Below are 12,094 nucleotides of genomic sequence, written 5' to 3' on the forward strand. Positions count from 1 at the left end.
ACACAAATGTCAAACATATCACAAAAGAATTGGGTGAAATATTTTGTTGCGACTTTTATGTCCATGTTTAAGGTTAGTGGACTGTTACAGCCTTTGAAGATGCTCAGTTTGTCAAGACATTAACAAATAAGGACACAGTATGACAAAGCATGTTATAAGCAGCAATTTTCTGCATCAATGGGGACACAAGTACGATTCCACATAGGCAATGAAGAGTACTTCACACTAAGTTACAATGTTATTTTTGATATGGAAATAAAATTAGTGAAGTTTTATAGTACTTGCCCAAAGCAGTGTCACTGGGGTGTATTTTGGTTAGTAGTATACATTTACAGCATTAGGCAGATGACCTTATCCACAGAGATTTACAAAAGTGCTTTAAGTCTCCATTAAATACATTAACTCTGGTTCACTAGGTTACCACCTTTATCCACTATCATAAGTATAGTTTGTCATAAACTGCAGGTGTTGTACTGATTATTTAAGTTGCCAAGCTGGTGTATACGTTTATAACTCGTGTGACATACCTGTAAAAGCATGAACTAAACAGGAAAAGTAAAAAGAAAAATCAGAGAATTTATTAAATTGTCAAAGCTGTCTTTGAAGGCTTTCTCTCTAATCAAAACATTTTATCCAATAGCCACTGGTAAAGTGTTGACTGAATGAAAACAATTAACATTCTTATGCATTTTACAAACAATAAGGAAAAAGAAGGCACTCATTCTGGTCATTCTCATGCTAACATTTTGCTGATTTGGCAGAAATGCCCTGGACTATACAGTGGTGCAGGTGATTGCAAAATAGACCCGTGTTTAGCACAGGCATGTGAATGCACCTGTCATTCAAGTGCAAATGAATATAAAATCCACTCCCACAAACACCCAAGTCATGTCATGAAGGTCTCCTGAGTCATTTATCGCCTAGTTCCAAGATGATTGATTGGTTAAAGGCCTTTGTTGTAGGTCAGGATCTTGCATTCAGTTGCTGCGAAGATCTCCGTCTCAAGCTGAGATACATGAATCTTAGAGAATGAAAGAGTAAAAAAAAATACAGAGAAGCAACACACTGTATTTAGTGTCTCAGCAGACACAACATATCTGTTAATCTGAACTAATCTCTGACTCAAGCCTAATAATCAGTTAATCCTAATTCCTTTTAACTAAGACGTAATATGTACACATGGCCAGGGTCATCATTAGCCTGTTCAACTCAAAGCCTCTCACGCTCATCTTAAATTACCTAGAGTACTACAATATTAACAGCTGTGTGTACCTCTTTTTATATATATTCATATTAAGGAGCTGAACTTTTAGCTAAAAATTACATTCATTAGCCGTAAACATCCACTCATTAAGATGTTTAAAATGTTTAATCAAATGTGAATTAAGAGAACTGCATCTCTCTTCCATGAGAGCCTCAAGCATCTTTCACAGGCATTTTTCGCAGGCAAAACTGACGCTAAAAAAAAAAAAAAAAAAAGCAAAAATAAAGAGATGAGTTGGTAAATGTCCAAGGCAAAGCTAAAATGTGCAATATTTTGCTCAGAAACAGATGGCATGGAGTGTGCGAGTTTGTGAGGCAGAATCTGAAACAGACGTGCCATGGGGTGTGAAAAGGTGGGGGTACAGGAGTGGCGGATTTTTGGGAACGTACTCGTCTGGAACCCTCTGAAATGTGTAAAGAAGGAGCGAGAAAGTGAGAGGAGAGGAGGAGGGGAGAGAGAGAGGAATGGAAGAAGTTGGCAGCACATATGTCTGCAGTTCAGTAACCATATGGATGAACAGCTTATTACAGACCATTTTAAATCATAACCCTCTTCACAAGAGACAAAGACAGAGGGAGAGGGAAATGAGACAGAAGAGCTGTTTTGTGTTGTGTCATGTAGAGTCCTGTTGAGCTGCTGCATTATTGTTTTATTTGTTGCATTAAGCGGTAAGGTGTAATGTGCTATTCATTTGTTTGAGATTTGTTGTTATGCAGTTGGGTTGTGTGTAATGTGCTGTGTTTTTGTGTATTATGAACATTTTGTAGTGCTTTGTATACACAGGATGTTTGGTGTTCTTACCTGGCAATTCTGGGGGAACAGACTGATGGCAAGGGGCAGAGCTAGACCGAATGCACAGAGACACACCAAGCTGTGCACAGGCAGGACAAAGTGAGGGTGCGCCTGCAGTAAGGGAAGTCTAACACACACACACAATTCCACAACAAAATGAAAACTCTCAGCATCATGGGCATTCCTGTAATCATCATTAAAATCCCTCTTTCTATGACACTTCCTCTGTGTGGTGTGAGATCACTCTGTTCTGACACCTCCCCCAGCCCTCACTCTCGGCCGCAGTGCGGCGTGGGGGCTTGTGGGATAGCGTGCTCGGCAGGAGTCCTCCATAGCAGTCCTGCTTTAATGAAGGCAACGGCTGCTTAATGACGACTTCATCAACACATACGCGTGATGAGCTTTAATTGGCCAACAGACACGACCAGGCACTCTACATGTGCATAAAGTACATGAGTGTATAATAGGGGAAAGAGAAGGGGAAGAAACTAAGCAACATCGTAATGAAAGAAGTATGTTAAAGATTTTTATGATGTCCATCAGCTGCTTAAGATATTTTATCATGGTCATCAATCCCTCTTAATTTGGTCTAAGAAAGGCCGAGAGAAAAGGAGAGCATGAACACTCAGTGAATAGAAGTGCAATAAGAACCTGCAGGTAGACATCTATGTTATAGGTTCAACCAACATGCACGTTACACTCACATCTCTCAGCACGCTAATCCATCAAACACACTTCTCTTTCAAACCCTACATTACACTGACCCTTCTCCTCTCATGTTCTCGCTCTATTGAAAGTAAGTGAGGGAGAGCTGACTGGCAGCATTGCACAGATTAACTCACCGTTTGCTAACACACACACCTGTGTGAGTTAAGTTAGGAAAACTGATGAGTAGGTACAATATTTCAAGCCTATCAAACTCTCCCAAAGACAACTATTACAGGTTCTAGAGGAAGAGACAAATACAATACTGCAAAATTAATCTTATCAAGAGAAATAAAATAACTTCTTTTTTATATTATGACATTATTCAGACATTATTAACACATAAAACCATTAAGCGATTTCTAAAGAAAGTTGAAACGCTTGAAATGGGTTTTTTAATCTTATATTTGTTTAAAAACAATAAGAGGAGAAAACTTAGTTGCATTTTTTATATTGAATGTTTTTAGTTACAATTTTACAGTTGAAAGGCTTAAAGTTGGAAAAAGCCTACATGCCTACAGGAATTGTGAACACCAATGATTATTACTCTATATGACAAATAGATACAAGTAGGTAATTATACAATTATACTGAGTCTGAACAGAAAGTAAACAAAACAAAAATAAACAAGATATGCTGACCTCTCCAGCATGGCCATCAGCATGGGGGGCAGCACCAGGATAGGCATGGGCAAGACTATGCGGGTCACAGCTGTCTCCAACACAGCCTGCACAGAAACCTATCCAATCACCACTCAAAACTATAATTAAGATACTTTTTTGACAACGCAAGTGAGAGTTACAGACATATACTTCTGATATAAAAAGTCCATAAAAAAAAGGATTTTACTTGCAAAAAAAAATTTTACCTGCAAAAAAAGCAAGTGTGACAGTGACGGTGTCCAGATTGAATTAAGAAATTAACAGTGCTCAGAAAAAAATAACCAGCCAATTTCTCCTTATAAAATGTCACAGAATCTGCTAAAAACAAAGGGTCAACACAACAAATATGGACTTTGTTTATTTTATCATACTGTTAATTTTTAAAGCTATTTTAGCTCCATAACCTTTCTTTGCATGTGCTGCGGACTTTTACACTGTGCTATATAGAAAATTAAAAGGTTCTATTTTCTTTAACACACTGAGGGTCAGAATTATCACCATCAACCAAACAATGAAACATGTTGCAGATTCTGTAGTCATTATTATTTTAGGAATATTTGACCAGTCACTTGAATTTAATTGGTTTGATCTAAAGCTTATTAACAAATAACCCTCTGAATCTAAAAAAGCTGCATTTTTTGGGGTAAAAAAAAAAAAAATTCAGATAGGTGTGTGGACATTCCATCAATAAAAACCTCTCATGGCCCCAATAATTATTACTTTAAAATGTAATTCTAGAACATTACTGTGTAATTAAATTCAATTACTATAGACTTCTGACTGCAAAAAGTTTCAGAACCTCTACAAATAGTGAAACGCATCATCTGAGTGAATTTATGTTACCGTATGTGTTGTAATTGTAGTACATGCAACTCTCTCATTGTCCACTTACACGTCTCGCTGCCAGCTTAGAAGTGGCCACTATGTTTCCCTGTTCATCCAGCACACTGATGCCTTCAGACAGCTCACTGTGGCGCATCAGCAACACATTACACACATTGGCACATGCTATGAGGAAATAAAAGGACAGAAAAAGTGGTGAGAACAGGATCTGTAGATAAATAAAATGTTCTCTAAACCTAAATGAACCAAGATGTGCATATGCTTCTATTTATAATGCTGAATGAAGCAGATAAAATGATTCAAAATATGACTAAGAAATCTTTGTCAGCAACAGTGCTGTACTAAACACAGACAAAACTTACTGCCATAATTAAAGTTAAAAGATGTTCTTGGAGATTTAATTAACAAAGTAATAAGACTAAATCATTAAAATAAAACTTTAAAGTAGCTCCACACATTACACAAATCACAATAACATTAAAAGAGGACAGTGATTTACTCAGTGTGTGTGTGTGTGTGTGTTTAAGCCTGAAGCATTTTTAATTTGCAGGCCTTGTGTTGTGAGTTATCAGTGTTTGGCGCCGCGGTGTTATGGGGCTGAGTTAATTGGCTGAGTAAATAGCTATTCACCTCTGAGGGGTTCAGACCAGATCAATTAACCATACATATGGGCACACATGAACACACATATATATATACACATACACAAGCACGCACATACACAAGCTTGAAAGCATCAAAACAGTTCAAACAGAACATGAACAGTAAATGAGATCTACTGTTAAGTTTTGTGTGTGTCAGAATGACTGAAAACCATACACAATGCAGAAAAATAAAACAGGAAATAAACCTACAAACATCTGAAGCATGTCTTCACACATTAACCAAACTCCAGACCTGAGATAGTCTATTGCAATAAAGTCATATCATGGAGGTAAAATGCAAAAATGAAAATTAAAGAAGTATTTCAAACCAATCATCCATATTGTGTCCAATAAAATGAATTTAATAACCATTTATATAAACACTAGGGAGAAAACAACAGCAAGAACAACAATGACATGGCAGCCTGGAGAAGCGTATCCCTCTGCTGACACAGAGAGCACTTTAGGCCTAATTAACCAATTAGATAGCAGCAACCAAAAGCTAACGAGGCTCTGTTACCCAAGCCAAAAGGTAAGGGGGGACTGGCTGATTTAATTAAAGGGGAGGGGTGAGGGGACAAAAACAATTTAATTACAGCCAAGTATCCCCACGGCATCCTGGGACTGTCTCTCAGAGCCCCTCTGGCCTTGTTAGAGCCGCAGAACGCTAATGGAACAGTGAGATAGCGTTCCAGCGATTCCCCTCTGACACCAGTCAAAATAGAACACACCAATAAACAAAAATAAACAAACGCTTAATGTATTGGTGGTTAAAGGATAGCATACACAAGTGTCATTACAATTGCAAACACAGGGCAATGAGCGTTCAGACAGAAGATGACATGACATAAACACTCACATGATCTTAATGAATTAATGTTTAGCTCTACTGATTCAATCATTTAATTATGTCTTGTTTCTAATCATTAGGTATTTTTAAGAGCTGCAAGACAGGGAGGTGGGTACCTTTGGAATAAAATATAAGAAAAAATATATTTATTAATCTTTCTCTCTCACATACACACCCACCGACAGCTGGAAAAGGGATGAATCTTTGGACCAGAAGTCGTGTTGCTGGACTGAAATGATCAGCTCTCCGAATCAGAACATTCAGTCCCACCTATACAGTACACACGTATACATACCAAACACACATGAAAAGTAGGTTTACTCCAGTAAGCTATAACACAAATTCATCTCTAAACATAATCATAATAATACCAAACCAAAACTAAAGCTTTAGTATAAACTCAACCCTAATGACTGCAGCAAGCTCTTCATTAAGGCTCTGATTGTCTCTGTGCAGGCAGCATTACAAACATCCATTTTGCAAAATACAGCTTTCAGAGCTCCAAGTAGATCATATTCATCAGAGTTCTGATGATGCATCTTTATCATCACTGTTGAGGTCATTACTGAAATAAAAGGATGAATAATAGTGATACTAGGACCATATAAGAACTCAGCTAGATAACCATTACACAAATTGCCCTCGTAAATGACTAAAATTAGTCTAAATAAATTATACTGGGTTATAGGTGCGTGTTGATATAAGAACCCATTTTACTTTGCAAAAAAAATGTCTTTAAATTGAACTCTTTAGATGAAAAGTCTCACACTTAAATTAATAAATTTGTTTTCGTGTGCACAAGGACAACAGGTCCCCTAAGGACCCACAAGGCTTGGTGACAGGTCATGACAGGTTTGTAAAGTTGCTTCTTGCCTGTCTTTGGGAGTCTCTGGTCATTTCCTGCAGCTCCTGTTACAGGCCCGTCTAACTGCCATCTGAAAGCCCTCCCCTTCTCCCCTCCATCTCCCCTTCCCAGCAAGGGGCCTCGTCAGGACTAGGGTTTTAATTAGTGACCCCTCCCTTCACTTCCCACAGGCATGGGGCCATTTGTAGTTGTCGTCACCGTGGTTATGGTTGTCGTGCCCCAGGGCATCAAACCGCCGCCCAGCAGGGCAGCTAATTGGCTCTAGAGGACACATGGGGGTGTGGTCATAAGGACACATGTGCTGAGATCTGAGCTCTTAGCTGGTGCACAGAGAGTGACTGACAATTTATAGTTGACATCTAGGATCAAATATCTTCTAAACACTTTGTGTGGTGCACTTGAAAACTGGGGTTTTTATCCTGTGTTGCATGTAGGTGTCAAACTCACGGCAATGGTAACTGCACTGCTGACTGCACCCAGGTATCCTTGAAAGAATTTTGACATTCCTGTCGACTACAACCAGAATCAATGGTTTTGAAACAACAGTAATAACAGTAAAAACAGCAAGAAATAATATTGAAGTTAACTAGTTAATACAAATGCTTTCATTTACTTGTATCTACAGTGTGTTACATGTTACATATGCAGATTTATCACTGTTATGAAGTCAGGACTCCCAATAAATCAAGGCATGTTATTAAGACCACCAGAAGTGCTCTTCAAATTGGACTAACTGCAACACCACTTGTTCATCTCTACTGCACCCTGGAGGAGACTGCACTGCTTATACTGCACCTTAGATGCGTTGCGATTGCAGTAGTTCACACAAGCATTATGGCTCTGGTTCAGCCACTGAGAGAGATCCAGACAGAATCAAAACAGGACAAAAGAGTGAATAACAATATACTATTTAGAATTTTCATCTTCAAATACTCAACTGTTCAAAGCAAGGGGTTGTACCTGCCAGAAAATAGTAGAGGCCAAGGTCTGATTGGACCTACAACCTATTAGAGTGGATAGCAGTTATGAGAAACAAGTGGTTTTAAAGCACAGATCAGCTTAATAAGTGTTCAATGTGATAAATAGTTTGACTGTCTTCTTTAAACAAACCAAAGGAAGCTAGATTTATAGTATGGCTACCCTCTTGCTCTTTATTGTTAGTAATAACATATACAACTTACCACTGGAGTACCAAATGGGATATAACCTAAGAACAAAAAAATAATGCTCAATAAATTTCTGGCATTTTGGCAGATGCCCTGATCCAGAATAGCTTAAACTGATCTCATTTTTAGAGCAATTGAGGTTTAAGGGCCTCACTTAGGGGCCCAGGATCAGTAGTCCAACACCTTATCCACTGAGCTACCGCTTCCCATTCCCCAAGCTACCACTTCCACTTCACAATAAGTAAAAGCAAAGCTTAACATTTGAGATCAAAGGCTCTGAAAAGGATAAAAGGGGAAAATAAGCTATAGACATGACACATAATACATATGCTTAGTCTAAAAATACTTTGAATTTGGCATTCATTCTTGAAGTAGCCATCACTGTTTTCCAGCAAACAGGTCTTCTTCTGTCTGTCTCTGTCTCTCTTTCTTTAAATAGCTGTGTTAACACCAGGCCAAAACACTCCTATTTCTGAGAGGCCCAACAGCAGTTCCAGGCAGCGGGAGCCGAAGGCTTTAATCAGAATCCAGCTGAGTGTGACCTTTCCCTATCGCTCAGTCCACACAGCTCGCCTGCCATCCTGCCAGGTCTCCTGTGCTGGTAACAAGGAGCAAACAGCCACCCGACACACTCACACACGTTAGTGGCATGCTAACACCCTCACCTGACATGCGAAAGGGCATGGGGATCTTCTCTCCAGTGTCTGGATGGAAGATAGCCTGCAGGTGTAATGGCCACATAGAATGCACAGAGGGGGAGTGAGAAACAGAAGCTGAGTAAAAGGAAGACAAACACAAGGGCTAACACAACTTGTGATCCCTTCATTAATCTACTTAAGACTAAACGAGTGTGCATTAGTGAGTATTTATTCAAGAACATTCATAGGATATAGTCATTGAAAAGAGTGAAAAGATTTTCTCTTATTTCAGAAATCACTAAGACATTGTGTGGTTTGAACTCACCTGCTTTACCTTCTGAGCCTCCCAAAGCTAGAAAATGGAAAGGAGAAGCTATAATTAACATTACCTTTTCAAAAGAAAAAAAAAATACAATAAATAAATAAAACATGTTTTAATTATAAATTGTGTGAATGGGACAGATAGGCTAGGTGCACCCCCTCTCACAGTGACCTTTTAGCTCTACAATGATAACTGTATCAGTGCAAACCAAACATAAATCCAGATTCGCAAATCAGTCATCACATTCTAGGTAGCACTTACCTAAATAACATTTATTTCTTTTGTGGGTGTATCATAGAAATATGATATATAAAAGCCTTACCTGTGCATTTGTCACACCTGTGGGAAGAGTGCCATCTTTATATTGTTCTAAGAGTTTCACACATTCATTTAGATGATTCTAAGATAGAAAATATATACCATTGAAACAAAAAAAAAAATCTTTGCAAATGTTAGTCATAGTCATATTTGTTTACCAAACACAAATGGGAAAACTCAAATGCTAAGACACAAAGCAATTTTCCCTCACTTCATGTCCAAACATACTTCATATTCACATAACAAATTAATATGTAATATGAGACAAACACAAGACAACACAGATCAAACACATAATTTTGCATTACTTGATTTAATTCTTAACAAACTGCCTACTGATAACACACACTCCTACACGGTCATTGAGTCAATGAGTTGGTCCTTTTTTCTCCATTCACTTTTCAAGCTCTATTCAGGCACACCCACCTTTTCTTTTTATACCCTGAACGCAAAAGCATTTCTCACATACCTCTGATACAAAGAGTGTGCGAGGGTCAATCACATCCAGGAAATGTCTTAACCTCCCATAAAAGGACCCCTGGGACACTCAGAAAACACAATAAACAATCATTCAGCTTTATCTCCTGCTTGAGACTTAAAGTGTGGAATGGTTCGTTTTACTTGGAACATAATGACGGATCAATATAATGACCTTCTGTAGCAGATGTTTCAATATGAATTTTTTTTTCTAAAAGTATGCTTTTCTGCAATTCATTCTCAATTAGTTTTAATTAATTTCAGATTTATTTATATTAGATCATATTACAGATTTCTAAAGCCCCAGCTTCAGTCTGTAGGTTCTAAGAGGCAGCTGGTGCATGCAGGTCTCAGCAGCAGGACTAGCCAGTTGTTTTTGTCACCAGGTGCAGCTTCCTCGTTACACCAACTGTCTGCTAGCTCATAAGCAATAAAAGCAATTAAAGTTTTCGCAAGTGTGTGTGTTTGGCAAAGTTCTGCATTTCACACCATATTTTACTGTACTATATCTCTGAAAATAGACGGCCATGTTCACCTGTTCCCAGTCTTTCGTTTGGCATGGAGCTAATTACAGCACATCTGCCTGTGCATTCAGAATATCCTTTAACATTTGAGCACTGAAACTGATCATGCACACTGGAAAATTAAATAGTTATGTGGAGCCTATCATTAAGCATACAAATTTCATCATTTGGATTTTTTCCCTCAACATTTTCAATGTATAACGTAGGCCAATGTAATATAAAATAAATCATTTATACATCAGGCCTTGAATATTTATGGGGTTAGGTAGCACTGTGAGATTTGCTGCTATAATTACTGCTATATTTTCAAATACTATTTCAAATGCAGCAGAGATCAGAAAGAAAGGCATACCATCTAATCTGTTTAACAACAGACAACAATGAAATATGAATCATTATATGCTGAGATAAACATTTGGTTTATTAGTGGGAAATACTTGTGTGCAGTCAGTGTTTACAGTGTGAATACATACATGTGTGCAAAGTATTGTGTTTGATGTTATGTTTTAGTAGCTTATGAATTGTGTTTGTTATTATGCACATGTATGCATATAAACTGAATGTTTCCATCTAAATCCTGTTCACAAATATGTAAATCTCACTTGAATTTAGCCTTTAATTTGTTCATTAAATAAATAGTTTTGAATATCACAAAGTAATTATTGCTCATTGTATTTAAGCAAAATATTCTCTTTATACAGGGATCCTACTGGGGCAGCTGGTATAAATGGGCTAGCAAGGAGTGAACATAACAGTACCAACAAGGGCTGGAAGAGAAAAAATATATGCTTAATGAAATATGAAGAAGCAAGTATAGGCTGACATATTTTTAGAGCAGACTGTAGATTCACACAGTTGTCATCTGATTCCATGAGAAATGTGAGTGCACTTCTCTGGAAAAGCCATCACATGTTATCAGCAGATATTGAGATTAAACATAGTGATCATGGTCTCATGGGTTTAATTAACTAAAATGAGGTTGACTGTTTACTGTCATAATATTTCCCATCTTTGTTTAACGACATTACTCATTCCATGTAAGTTGCAAGGTGACAAACCCATGATGTTCTCAGTCTATGCTAATAAAATAGTTGTACCAATGATGTATACATTCTGTACATGACTCTCTATTTTCAGACATATGACTGTGATTATTACCAGTTATTTGATTAAAAAATGATGACAGCCAGACTGTAAAATGTGACGGCCAACCTTATGTCCTGCTATTTGATTTGACATACAACCGCGTGTCTGTGCAGTGACACTCTAACACCAATAGGGGTCTCTATCAGTGTGAGTTAACAAAAACAACAACAACAAAAAAACAAAGCAACGGTATGAAAGCAGGCGACTCAAATAGCCGTGCATGCATAACACACCTGTATGTCTGGCGCATTATTTTTATTTTAAATGCTGCACACTGAGAAAAAGTAACAAAAGTAAATAATGAGCCGAACCGGTGTGTGTGTGTGTGTGTGTGAGAGAGAGAGAGAGAGAGATGCAGTGGGGTTTTCCCACATTTACCTGATCAAACCGAGACTCGCCAAGTCTAAACTGAGGATAAAGTGTGGACTCGCACATGATGGACCAAAACCCCGAGTAATGACAGTGAGTAAAGTTTATGCTGAAGTTCACTTGGCCTAATGCAGAGTGAGACTCAAATAGCACACATTTCTCTACGCCCCTTAAGTGTCTAGGCTCCTTTTCCTTGCATGTTGGGTAATGTAGTTATTTGTTCTCTCCCAAAAGCGACTTGTTTAGATTTAAAACGAACAATCATAATAATATGCTTTTTAAACACAATGTACGTATAGTCTACGCTATTGTATAAATGTATTACCTATAAACATGTAGGGAGTTGGTAGGTAAATTATGCTGTATGACCCAAAATATTTGGCCACGTGAATATCACGTGATATGTGAGCTATGGGTCTTCCCCAATTTATTGTAAGAAAGCTGGAAGCACCCAACTGTATAGAATGTTTTCTATGTAGCATTACAACATTGTAACTGAGGGGCCCAAA

General features: G+C 37.9%; 1 protein-coding gene across 1 annotated transcript; it reads right to left on the minus strand.

The window, feature by feature from the left end:
• Positions 1-556: 556 nt before the first annotated feature.
• sfxn5a (sideroflexin 5a) lies at positions 557-11,666 on the minus strand. The gene is made up of 14 exons (XM_060871362.1): positions 11,595-11,666; positions 9,539-9,607; positions 9,074-9,151; positions 8,755-8,781; positions 8,457-8,511; positions 7,794-7,832; positions 7,586-7,629; positions 7,421-7,477; positions 7,073-7,138; positions 5,940-6,030; positions 4,316-4,431; positions 3,403-3,488; positions 2,066-2,183; positions 557-1,021 (listed from the first exon to the last, which is right to left on the minus strand). Exons 1-14 carry the CDS (start codon positions 11,649-11,651, stop codon positions 944-946), a joined length of 981 nt encoding a protein of 326 aa, XP_060727345.1. The 5' UTR covers positions 11,652-11,666; the 3' UTR covers positions 557-943.
• Positions 11,667-12,094: the final 428 nt, after the last annotated feature.

Source organism: Tachysurus vachellii, chromosome 6 (assembly GCF_030014155.1).
Source record: "Tachysurus vachellii isolate PV-2020 chromosome 6, HZAU_Pvac_v1, whole genome shotgun sequence".
Taxonomy (NCBI): Eukaryota; Metazoa; Chordata; class Actinopteri; order Siluriformes; family Bagridae; genus Tachysurus; species Tachysurus vachellii.

Excerpts from the sequence above, each read along its gene's own strand:
- sfxn5a (XM_060871362.1), bottom strand. The coding sequence starts at position 11,651 with ATGTGCGAGTCCACACTTTATCCTCAGTTTAGACTTGGCGAGTCTCGG. Across the intron at positions 8,512-8,754 it reads AGGCTCAGAAGGTAAAGCAG|GCTATCTTCCATCCAGACAC; the intron begins GTGAGTTCAAAC and ends TTACACCTGCAG. Across the intron at positions 7,139-7,420 it reads GCAATCGCAACGCATCTAAG|TCGACAGGAATGTCAAAATT; the intron begins GTGCAGTATAAG and ends TTCTGGTTGTAG.